Source organism: Molothrus aeneus, chromosome 17 (genome assembly GCF_037042795.1).
Source record: "Molothrus aeneus isolate 106 chromosome 17, BPBGC_Maene_1.0, whole genome shotgun sequence".
In the NCBI taxonomy this organism is placed as follows: domain Eukaryota; kingdom Metazoa; phylum Chordata; class Aves; order Passeriformes; family Icteridae; genus Molothrus; species Molothrus aeneus.
Window position 1 is genome coordinate 13465820 of NC_089662.1, and position 11947 is coordinate 13477766.

Consider the following 11947-nt stretch of genomic DNA (forward strand, 5'->3'; position numbering starts at 1 on the left):
GAGAGCACTGAAATATGGTTTCAGCAGTATTATATGACTGAAGTGCAGGTTTGGAAAGGACAGACAAAGCCTTGCAAAGAAATAACAGTTGTCAACAGAGGGATGTTCAAGACCAAACGATTTCAACTTGGCAGGTAGAAAAGTTGGCTCTTAAAAATACACTTTCTTCTAAAGCACTTGGTGCTTCTCAGCCCTAATATTTGCATTGTTTGGGAGACAATACTTCTCTTTTGAAAGGTCTGACTAACTCTTTTCTCTCTTTCCCAGGTGCTGGAGTTTCTTTGTGGCACTGAACTTGGCCTTGAGTGTATTTTACCCAATGCAACTATTTGAAAAGTTTGTGCAACAAAACTAAGTGCAACTGACTGTATCTGTAGACTTGAAAAATCTGAAGAAACAATCCAAAAGAAACCTCATCCCGTCACTGAACGAATCTTTGGATTCTTTTGCTGAGATGTGTGAAAGCACATAAAGCTGAAGAAGAAACAATTTTCTGCTGGTGGAAAGAAAAAAAAAAAACAAAAAATCGTTTTCCAGCTGAGCAGACTTTTGAGCACATGTTGGAGAACTCTACAAGTGTCCTTACTGTGATCAGGGAGCACCCCCAGAGAAGTGCAGGCTGCCATTGAGAGATGTAAAAGGGAGCAGAAGGGAGGAAAGATGCCCACGCAGCCTCTCCTGGCATACATGGACGGACCCGAGGGAATCGCCAGCGCCGTGGGAGCCCAGATGGAGACCAGCGACGCCTCCATGACCATCAAAGGAACCAGCACCATCTCCTACAAGAGCCTGCAGGAGAAGTTCCTGCTGCAGGCCGAGGGCTGCATGCCCCTGGACTGCATGTTCTGTGATGAGAGCTTCAAGCACCCCGAGGAGCTGGGGAAGCACGTGCTAACCGAGCACAGGCCCACGCTGTGCGAGCCCGCCGTGCTCAGGGTGGAGGCTGAGTATCTCAGCCCTCTGGATAAGTGTCAGGTGAGAACCAGCTCACCTTCACCCAGCAACGAGCAGGACAGCGAGGAGCTGAGCTGCAAAGTCTGTGGGCAGACGTTTGATAAAGCTTTTGACATTGAGGCGCACATGAAAAAGCATAAAGATTCTTTCACGTATTGGTGTAATGTTTGTGGGCGAAGATTTAAAGAGCCCTGGTTCCTCAAAAATCACATGAGAACGCACACTGGAAAACCTGGTTCTAGAAACAAGCATCAGCAAGGTTCTGAAGGGCCCATAACAATCAATGAGGTGGTGCAGGAGCACGTAACTGAAAACGTAACGTCACCTTACAAAATTTGTATGGTTTGTGGTTTCCTATTTCACAATAAAGAGACTCTAATTGAGCACAGTAAAGTGCATACCAAAGAATCAGTTCCCAATGGTGAAAGCCCCCAAGTGACTGCTGAAGTCAATGCAGAAGAAACATCTCAAAACCAGGAATTTTTCCAATTCTTGAATTTAAGACCAAATTCGGTTCCAGAAAAGGACAAACTGCAGAAGCTTGCGAAGTGGATCGCTGAGCTGGATCCTTTCACCACGTATCAAGCATGGCAGCTGGCTACCAAAGGTAAAATTGCAGTTGGCCACGGGCAGATTAAAGAGCCAGGGCAAGAAGGAAGTACAGACAACGATGAGTCATCTTCAGATAAAGAAGAACTCTGTGAAATTTGGAATGCAAATAAAGGTAGCCAGGCTGAAACTACAGGGAAGTCAAAGGTAAATAAAAACAGCAGTTTCACAGGGAATGGTAACTTAACCCAGGACAAACTGAAACATCCCTCTGGTGAAGTGCCTTCTATGGAGATGGATTCTAAATCATCCCAGAACAAAGAGAAGCCAACCCACTGCTCTGAGTGTGGGAAAGCCTTCAGGACGTACCACCAGCTGGTCCTGCACTCCAGAGTGCACAAGAGGGACCGGCGGGGCGATGGGGAGACTTCCACCGCTGCCAGGACCTACTGTGCCGACATCATGGGGAACCTGGAGGAGAACGGGGCAGCAGAGAGGATGGAGGGAGGCTCTGAGGATGGCTCTGAAGATGGGCTTCCAGAAACAATTAATTTAGGTGAGTAGCACGGGGAGCACTTCAGCTGGAAGTGGCTGGTACTGAGAGTTGTTCAGGAACTCCTTAGAGCCAAAGAACGCGTCGTGCTTTTCCGTTATCTTTTCAGAACGTGATAGGAAATGGTCAAAAACTAGAGAGGGAATGTTAGGGTGGGGGAAAAGGAACAGAGGAAAGTGAGAGCGTAAGGGAGGTTTGGATGCTGCCATTTTGAGGTCTTTGAAGTTGTGTTGGGGCTTCTTGCAATTACTGCAGTCATTGAAGTCGATTTCATAGCAATGAGTTTAACAATTGGAAAAAGTCACTGTTTACTCACCCTTTATCTCTAACTTTACTGGATGCTTTGGAGTGTTCCCTATCCCTTCTCATCCAGCACATATTTTTTACAAAGTGTATTTTATGAGAAATAATTGCAGTTTCACTTTCTTCCCCCATTTATCTTCTAAGGGCAAAAAATGTTGAGTGCTCGAACTTTGGAGGTTCTGAGAAGTAAAGAATAATTTAAAACTTTTTTCTGTCTAACTGCAAGTTCAGTGTTTGTTCTGAACAGTAATTTGAAAGCCTAAATGTCAGAACCAGCATTTTTGACTCATTTGTGTAAGGCCACAGGCTGTTAATATGTGGACCTGTATGTAAGAGAGGTGTATATTTAACTCCTCTGCCTGGAAGGATTGCTGACAGCGTGGATGGGCTCCATCTGTACATTACCCAGGATTAATTCTGCATGTCACAGTGTCTTAGAAAAGCAAGTGATACTGAATGATTCCTTAATTGAAAAAGATTGCATGTCAGGGACAAAAGGCCTGGCAGAAAGTCTCCAGCTAATCTGCAGTTCTGTGTGTGACATGCTCCCAGCTGGCTCTAAGGAACAGACACTTGCATAATCTCAGGGCAAGACACGGCGTACAGAATGTCCTGGCACCCACACAGGCCTGACTTGGCCATTTCTGGTAATGTGCAGCCCTTTATTTTGCCTGCAGGAACAAAGGAATGAAATGATTACCTCATGTGAAGTTGCTTAGTTTGTTTCTCAGCGCCTTATCCTAAAGCAGAGCAGATTTTGGCGTGAGCTGCTGAGTCACACCTCTGGAGACACAGCTGTTTGTTTAACTCACCCGGGCTGAGCCACGCAGCATTTCCAGGAGAGACACTTTGCAGCAGGCAGGAACCTCAAAGAACTCTTTCAAGTCTATTATAGATCCGACTTCTTAGTCACACCAAAGGTCTCCTTCCTCCCAGGGTTTCCAGTCAGCCTTGCCTTGGCTGTTGAGTGGAGCAGGCTGGATTCTCAATGGGAGCCGCAGCGCAGCCGCTGTGGCTGCTGGTGGGATTTGGTGAATTCTCTGCCATTCCGCTGTCCCTGCCGCCCTCCTGTGGCACCTCCTGCCTCTGCACTGGAGTGGAACTGCTTGGGCATCCCTGGATTTGTTCCTGGAATACCCGGGGCACCATTGGGACACCCTGGCACTTCCTCACTCCATAATAATACAGTGAAATACTCCTCGTCAAATCTAAGGAGTGTCTCTCTACAGACATTCCATTGATTAGCACATAAATAATACCATTATAGAATTAATTTAAAAGAAAAGGCATATTTGCCTTCCTTCCCCACCTTTTTCTGTGTTTAGCTGTTGTGCACAGATCAGGTTTTAAGTCTGAATCATCCCACTTGCACTAATTCAAACATCCCCTTTAATAAAATAATACAGTTATAACCTGTGTGAGTATTTGAGACAGGCCGTTCTCCATCAAGGTTCTGTAGGTAAATCAAGAAAACTTCTTTTGTCTTCTTCTTTGAATCTTGTTTGTTCTGTGGGCTCCTTGGTCACTGTCACAAACCACAGGGTTGTGGACAGAAATCTCTTTAACTCTTGTGCTCTTGTGACTCAGAGCGCAGCAAAACACAGCAAAAGTTACTTGCAGAGTGTAGAATTTGACTGCAGTTCAGAATTTTATGTTTATTATTAAAAAATTACTGTTTTTAACAAGACTGCAGATTTGCATTTGCTCTTCATAATATGCTTGTATTTTCCCCCCAAAGATAAAAATGAAGACAGTTTGGAAAGAACAAAAGTTAAAACCCTTGGGACCTCCAGAGAATGCAGCTACTGTGGAAAGTATTTTCGCTCCAATTATTACCTCAATATTCATCTCAGAACTCATACAGGTAAATGGGGGCTACAGCTTTTGGGGAGGGGAGGGAAATCTGCTGAGTCCACCTGGATAGAATGTTTGATTTTGCTTTTGAAAAACAGAAACTGCCTTCAAAATTGCTGATGCTAAGAACAAAGTTTTCTCTAATTCTAAACAAAATTAAATAATTGCAATTGAAATAGATTTGAATTATTTACATAAATATAAATGGTTTTAAATAATGCTAATTGCATTAAGTATTGTTAAAACCATATATTATAAAGTTTTTTTTTTCCTACATTTAGTGGTATAGCAAAAGTTTAGGGTTTGGTTCTAATTTAAAAACCAGCCAATTTCTCAGGTGTGAAGTTGGTTGTCTGCCAGCTGCTGCTACCTGGGGAAAAGCTGAGTCTCTTTTTCAACTCAAGCCCTTGCTTTGCATAGCCAGACAAACCCTTCTGCTGCTGCCTGTGTGTCCTTGGGGGGCAGCTCAGTTTCCAGCTCAGCTGCCCCGCTTGTGTTGGGAATGGGGCACTTGTGGGATGATCAAGGGCTGCAGCTCGCTGGGGTTGACCCAGAGTTCCACTCCTTGCTTATCTCTGCCAAGCACGTTGTCAGCTCCCATCTCCATCCACAGCCAGCCTGTGGGAACATCCCAGCACAGCCAGAAGATGTCACTGTAGTTATTAAAAGCATTAAGATACTGTTGTTTAAATGTTTTACGTGAGTTTGGCACTTAGGAGTGTGTGGAAGGGGAGAAAAAATCAGTTTTAGTGTTTGAGTCCACAATGTTCCCTTGTGTTTGTGATCAAGACTTCAAATCTCCGAGTGATTTACTGATAAATTTGTCTTGCAGGTGAAAAGCCGTACAAATGTGAATTCTGTGAGTATGCAGCAGCCCAGAAAACTTCCCTGAGGTATCATTTAGAGAGACACCACAAGGACAGGCATGGTGACAGTGCAGCTGATGGGAAGGGTGACAGCAAAGGTTCCCTGCGGGGTCAGGAGACGGCGCTGTCGCTGGCTGCTGATGCTGCTCCGGAAACCAAAAATCTAAAGAGGCTTTTTGATGGTGCCAAAGATGCTGAGAGCTGCCCACCTGCCAAGCAGCAAAAGGAGGTTCTGTCCTTGAGCAATGCAATAGGCAGCACAGTCTTTTTAAAAGTAAAGAACAATTCCAGGGAATCGAACAAAGGTTCTGTTTGTAGCAGTTTGAATCAAGTACCTGAGAACGTGCCTGCTCCTTACCCAGAGAAACTAAAAGCTGAGAAGGAAACCAAGGAAGCTCAGCCTAAAAGAGAGAGAAAGGCTTCTGTGGCATCAGAGGAAGATGATGTCCAGTATATCTGTGCTTTTATTGGTGGGAAAAATGTGAACAATATGCAAGAATGCACTGAGAACTACAGACGCAGACCCGTCGTGGACTGTCACGAGCAGCCCTTGGACTTAACCAGTAAGAATTCCCAGGAGTGTTCAGTGATTGCAAGCAGAGGCCTCCTGGCCCCCAGCACCTGCCCCTTCTGTACCTACAGGACATTTTACCCCGAGGTCCTCATGATGCACCAGAGGCTGATGCACAAGTACAACCCTGACACTGTCAACAAGAACGGCTACAGGAGCAAGGCCGTGGCCAAGGCCCGGCGCACCGGCTGCCCCCCGGCCCTGCTGGGCAAGGACGTGCCTCCTCTGCCTCTCCATCCCAATAAAAACAGGGCTTCCACAAATCCCCAGCAAAAGCCACTGCAGCCAGGGAAAGCCAAGCAGTGTGCCCCTCCTCAGAACAAAGCCCCTGTCTTCTCTGTGAGCGAGTCGAGCAGTACAGCCCCGAGTAACCTCAAGTTTCATAAACAGCAAAGTAACCTTGGAGCTCAGGCAAACAACTACAGACAACCTCAGCAAGAAGAAGTGCACTCCAGTTTCAGGATCTCTCCAGTACTGGACAGAGTAAAGAAATCTGACTATAAAATCAAAGTTCTGGGTGCCCCAGTGACTCAGTCTGGTCTGGTCAGCAGCAGCATGAATGGGGTTCTGGAGTCTCACCTCAGTGAACCTGGCTGGGCTTGCCAGCGAGGGAGAGACTATCTCTGCAGCAAATCCGGGAGCAATGCAGGTCTGGACTATGGAGAAAGCTCTTCCAAACGGATGAAACCCTCTGTGGTAGCTGTGGAGCACCTGGACTCTCCGCTGGCTAATTACAGGAGATACGAAATGAGCAGATTGCACGTTGCAAACAGATATGCAAATCTGCTACCTCAGGAATACCCTCGCACCAAACCCACACCCTCTGTTCTGCCAGCCAAACAAGGGCTCCTCAGTGCAGAGGATGCTGACCCTCCCAATGGATTGACTGCTCTCAAGCCCTATGAGCCATACAGCTCTGGATCACTTTACGGTTCTTGTGGATCTAGCAATGGCCAAGTCACCAGCTCGACAGGAGAAGGTACAGTCCCTCCTTCCTCCTCTCACACCAGTGCCCAGGGAGGGGAATGGGATATAAGTGAGTGTGTGCCCACCTTGAAACATGGAAAATACAGCTCTACTCAGCATTGCACCAAGTTCAGTCAGTGCTTGGATTTTAAACTTAACATCCAGGTTCAGCAAACTCCTGGCTTGGGGAATTAGGTGTGGAAGGGCTGAATTTTAAAGGGGGGTCTGAATTTCCTCAAGTTCCCCTTTCCCCTCTGCCACAGGTTTCTGATGGCAAACATGTATTGTTTGCTCATCAGACCACTCCAGACATGTTGACTAATCCAGGATATGGAATAAGACTTTCTGCTTAATGTGCCAGAAGTCTTGGACCATCTGGAATATTAATAAAACTTTTTACCCAAAAAAAAAAAAAAAAAAAGCTGCCACGGACAATTGTTCCCTTCAAGAGCAGAAAAGGATGTATTGCAGATCATAAAACTCATGTAAATTTTAGACTTCTGCTCTTCAATGGATTTTTTTTTAATGTTTAACTTCTAGTAGGAACAGAATACTTTGTTAAATCAAGACAACAGATTTCTGCTATTCTAATTACGGTGTAGCAATGCTCTGTGGAAACTTCTGGGCCTAGCAGAGATAAATGATTTGTGATGTATTGGGAGAACTCTGGTACTTCACAAAATACATGCTTTTTGTGTTTTGTCCTTGGTCAACATTTTCAAAAAGTCAGCAGGAGGCCAAGATTAAAAGGTGCTGGGTGATATTTAAGCAGTTGTCTGACTATTTGTAGAAGGTGGTATTTATGACTTGAAGCTGAGCTCAGCATGGACTTAGCTACAAATACAGGACTTTGAATTTTGAGACGAAGATCCCATTATAAAAATGAATAGCCTGTGTGGGCTGTGTAGTCTGAAAGTCTGTGAGGTTCCTGAACTCTGAATGCTCCCATTCTCTGGAAGCAGTAAAGTTGCTCCTCTGAAGTAGTCTGGGACGGTAACAAGCAGGGGTGTGTTCCCTCAGGTCAGCAAACTGCAAATACTGAATCCACATTTAGTTATGGGGCAAAAAAAACCCAAAAAAAGCTATTTGCTCACTCTGTTCTGGTTTTTGTTTGCTTGTTTTAAGGTTGTGGGCTTCAAAAATCTATCACATCGAAATAATTGATGTTTATCTATAAATATGCAGGCTTTCCTAGTGGGTTATGGGAAAGGGGAGGGAAGGTGTCACAGCTGTGTGCCCAGGCTGGGCAGGGAGGGAGAAGGAAAAGCACCACAGCTGAGTCCCTGAGGGGTGAGTGAGGAGATGGGGCTCATTCCTGGGCTCTGCAGGCTGTGGGGCCTGAACTGCTGTGCGAAACGCACAGTGGGCCCTGGGATCTGCACAGGAGTTGCTGTCCTGGTGCTGTGAGAGGCATCAGTGAGAGTGTGAGCAAGGGCAGCCTGCTGCAGGAGCAGCTCTGTTCTTAAACAGGCACTTCACTGGAATCCTCCTGGTTCTTCCTTTGGAAGCTCCACCTGTGCCAGAGAGGTCTCCAGGCCGGGCTTTGCTTCCCCTTCCCTGGAGCCAGCCCGGAGACCCTGCCCTGCCGCCCAGAACTTTGCACTGGGTTTGTTATTTAGAGCCCTCAGAACGGTGGCTGCGGCTGATTTGACAGCATTGTTGTCATGGAAATGAGCATTTCATTGTTCATTACCCAGTGCTGGCTCGGGGTGAGAAAAGCAACTTTTTATGGCTGTTACCTCAATTGGAAAGGCTCTGAAACGAGCCCCCCTCTGCCGGGTGTTCGTAGCAACTTCCATAAAAGCCCTGGGCTAGAAGATGGAGGTTTGTAAGGGTAATTTCTTGATTTTTCAACCAATTTGCTCAGAAGTACCCAACCCAAACCTTGAGAAGTTATTGAGAAGGGTTCAGGGTAACAGCCAAGCAACCTCTCAGTGTCAGAATTTTATTGTGGGTGTAGAGCAGAGATAAAAGTTTCTTTAAATTCTTTTTATTTTTCGTTAAAAATATGAAACACAACAGTTTCTCTAGACCTCAGCTGTGTGATACCATCTGCAGGGCTGTGCAGGTGCAGACCTGCAGCTTTCTGCCCTCTCCTCCTCTTGAACCCTGCTGATTTTATAATCCACGATGTCAAAACCTTTTTCTGAGGGCCCCGTGTGCCTTGTGGCAACATCCCCGTGGTGCCCCCATCGTGTTCTGTCGCATGTTAAATGCTGGATCAAGTTGTCAGGAGAATATGTTCCACTTGGCAAACTTGATTAAAGCATGATGCCTTCCCTTATTGCTTGTAAGCTTTGCCATCCCGTGTTGCCCTGAAGAGACAGAAACATTCTGAAACCACTCAGTTTGTGTTATTCTCAAATTAGTTGCCTTTGCAATGGCAACATGTTATCAGGGATAACCTGTTGGCTGATTGATTTGGCAGAGGCTGCAAATTAAAGACAATTGCTCGTGACACACTCCAATGGCTCCGTGGATTCTGCTGAAATATTAATTTGGCTGTGCCATTTTAATTTAATTAAAGATCAGGAGTTTTTTTTTTTCAATGCTGCACTGGAAGCTTTCATGGAATATGGATGGCAGTTGGGCTTTTTGGATCCTGTGGGGGTAATGATTCTGGACTTTTTGCCTTAATTTTATGAAGTGTTTTTGACTGCTTGCCTAAGCTAGTGAGACTTAATATGGAACAGGCATTGATTTCACATCTATAAATGTGAATTAGTGGTCTCAGATAAACACAAAACTACCTGTATACTAGACTGAAAATTGCTTAACAAAGGTCTGCAAGTAAATGGTATTAACACTCTTTAAAGTGTCATGAGTTCCATGTAATCCTCCATGGCAGCAATGAAGTACCCCAGTTTCCCTCTCAAATTCTCATTGAAAAATTCAGTTTTCAAACAAATACAGGAACTGAAGTAGGCATTAAGGGTGCAGCACTTAGACCTTCTTAGGTAGGGCATCTGCTGTGGGATGAGTTAAGCAAACACATTTCTTTCATGCAAATAAAATGAGTAAAATTTGGAGCTGGACATCACTTGGATAAAACTTACCACAAAGTTGTTAAATTACCTTTTAATTCTCCTTACATTTATTCTGGATGGTGAATTTCATATAATAGGAATATCTAGATTTTTGAGGCCTGATTGTGAGATGATTTGTCAAGGAATTTTGGATTCTGGATGCTGCTGTGGACCTGAGAGGTGCAGGAAATGATGCTAACTGCCTTAAATGACTCTTTTTCCAGGCAAGAGATCAGTGTCATACCAACACTTACCCAGCAACCTGCTGCAGAAGAGAAGTTTTGAGCCCTTTGTGGGGAACACACCCTTCAGACCCAGTGACAAGAAGAACTGAATCACTCCAGAACGGTACTCAGACCTTCTCAACTAATGGTTCCTTAAACGTTGCATGGGGTGCTGATGGCAGCAAAGGTTCCTGCACAGCACGAGGAGAGCTTGTGAAAGTCTGAGCCTGAAAAGATAAACATTTCCTGCTCATAAAATCACCAGATGCTGGGGTGGCAGCTCTCATTGTTTGGGGTAGTGGTAGTGGCTTCTTTGATAAGGATGCTCCTCTTTTCAGAGAAATGGGAGGGTAACGCTAGATAAGTGCATTAATTAGTTACAATTCCAGTGGGAAGTGTTCAGGTAAAGCCAGGAAGTTGAGGTTCAGGCAGTCCTTGAGGGTGGAGGAGCAGAGTGAGGGGAGGTGCCTGTGACACAGTTTGGCTGCTGGGGTTGTTGTTGGGGCCCCCTGAAGGTGCAGCCCCTGCCCTTTGAGCCCTCAGGGCTCCTCAGATCCAGCTCTGGGTCCAGAGGGAGGGGAGGCCTTCCTGAAGCTCCTGGGCAGCTTCTCCCTGTGATCCAGAGGCTGTCCCAGATGGATTTCCCTGCTTAGCAGAGGGAGGGAGGTCAGGTCAAAGCTGTGCCTGGTGCTGTGAGTTCATCTCCTCAGTGCTGCAGCTGGATCTGAGGCTCAGCACCCTTCACTGCTCAGGGCAGAGGTGCTCTGCAGGACTGGGAATAAATAGATGCTGGCCTTTTTCTAACCCAGAGCTACAGATCATTTCCCTTTTAAGGGGAACACTTAAGGAGTATTTCTGGAATGCTGTAGCACCTGGGCCAGCACACATGAATTTATGGAAAGATTTTGGGAGCAGAGCTGTCTGACGTTGATTGAGTTGACAGCTTTAAAAACACTTTTATTTCTCTATTCTTCTAATCTTACTGCTCTTATTGTCCTCCTACTAGGCATAGGTTTGTCTGATTCTGTTGTTAACTTGATTTCATGCCTGAGATTCTTCTTGGGGCTGAGCATCTTCCAAAGTAGACTTTATTTGCCAGATAAAAGCTGGCAGTCCAGATTTCCGTGGCAGTATCAATTCTTTAGCAAGGATGTGGAAGGAATTCCCTTTGTTATAAAGACATTCCTCCCAGCAAAAACTGAGCTGTACTGCTTTAGAGCTGTATACCACAAATTTATATTTATTCCTCTTTTTTCCCCCTCCAGGTCTAAGGACACAAGTGCATATTCCATGGAGTTATACCTGCAGTTCATCCCCTGAGGAAGAGAAAATGGTGAAAGCTACTGAACTAAGCTGTGATTGTACTGTATATAGAAACACTACAGTTTTATAATATTGGTTCTTTTAACATTTTGTACCAAATAGCCATACAAAAGTAGTCTAAACAGTTGGGTTATGAAGGTGTGTGGAGAATGTATATCTTGACCTTGACTTTTGAGTATTTTTCATTAGAATTAATTGACCAAATATTAGGTAGGAGTTCTATTTTTACATACTTGAGCGCTGCTGAAGAGTTTCTCTTGGAAAGAATATATATCGTTGCACCTCAGGTAAACTGTAAATATTGAAGTTGAAAATCCTGTTGGCGTAATGCTCCTTTTTCATAAAAGTGAAAGTTTCTCATCTGTTGTTTTTTTTTTTTTTTTTTCCTGTTGAACTATGTTAGTTTTTTAAAAGTTCCAAATAAACTGTCTGAAAGTGTCCGGTTTATAAATGTTGTGAACGTTAAAGCAACGGTGCTGACATTGCTCTGCCTTGGCTGGGTGAGGACCAGGCCATGCTGGAGGGCTCTGCTGCTCTGGGCTTCTTTCCAGCACGGTTTCAAATGCAAGCATGAGGCAATACTTGACATTTTGGATTTCCTGAAATGTGGCTGGATTCTTCTCTTGGCACTGGTTGCTGTTCTTCAGAGAAGCCTCTTAAAAACACCTCTGCCACCATCCAAACAGAAAATCCCTGGGACTTGCTTGAGAAACAATAATAATCTCCATGTTTCAAATGTTTGGTTCTGTACTAAGCTC

The 11947-nt window shown here is 45.0% G+C and overlaps 1 protein-coding gene across 1 annotated transcript; it reads left to right on the plus strand.

The window, feature by feature from the left end:
• The first annotated feature begins 289 nt into the window (after window positions 1–289).
• Window positions 290–11524, plus strand: ZNF217 (zinc finger protein 217). Its single transcript, XM_066561573.1, has 5 exons — window positions 290–2059; window positions 4098–4223; window positions 5046–6629; window positions 9867–9990; window positions 11132–11524. The coding sequence occupies exons 1-4, from the start codon at window positions 661–663 to the stop codon at window positions 9974–9976; spliced, it is 3219 nt and encodes a 1072-aa protein (XP_066417670.1). The 5' UTR covers window positions 290–660; the 3' UTR covers window positions 9977–9990; window positions 11132–11524.
• The last annotated feature ends 423 nt before the right edge of the window (window positions 11525–11947 follow it).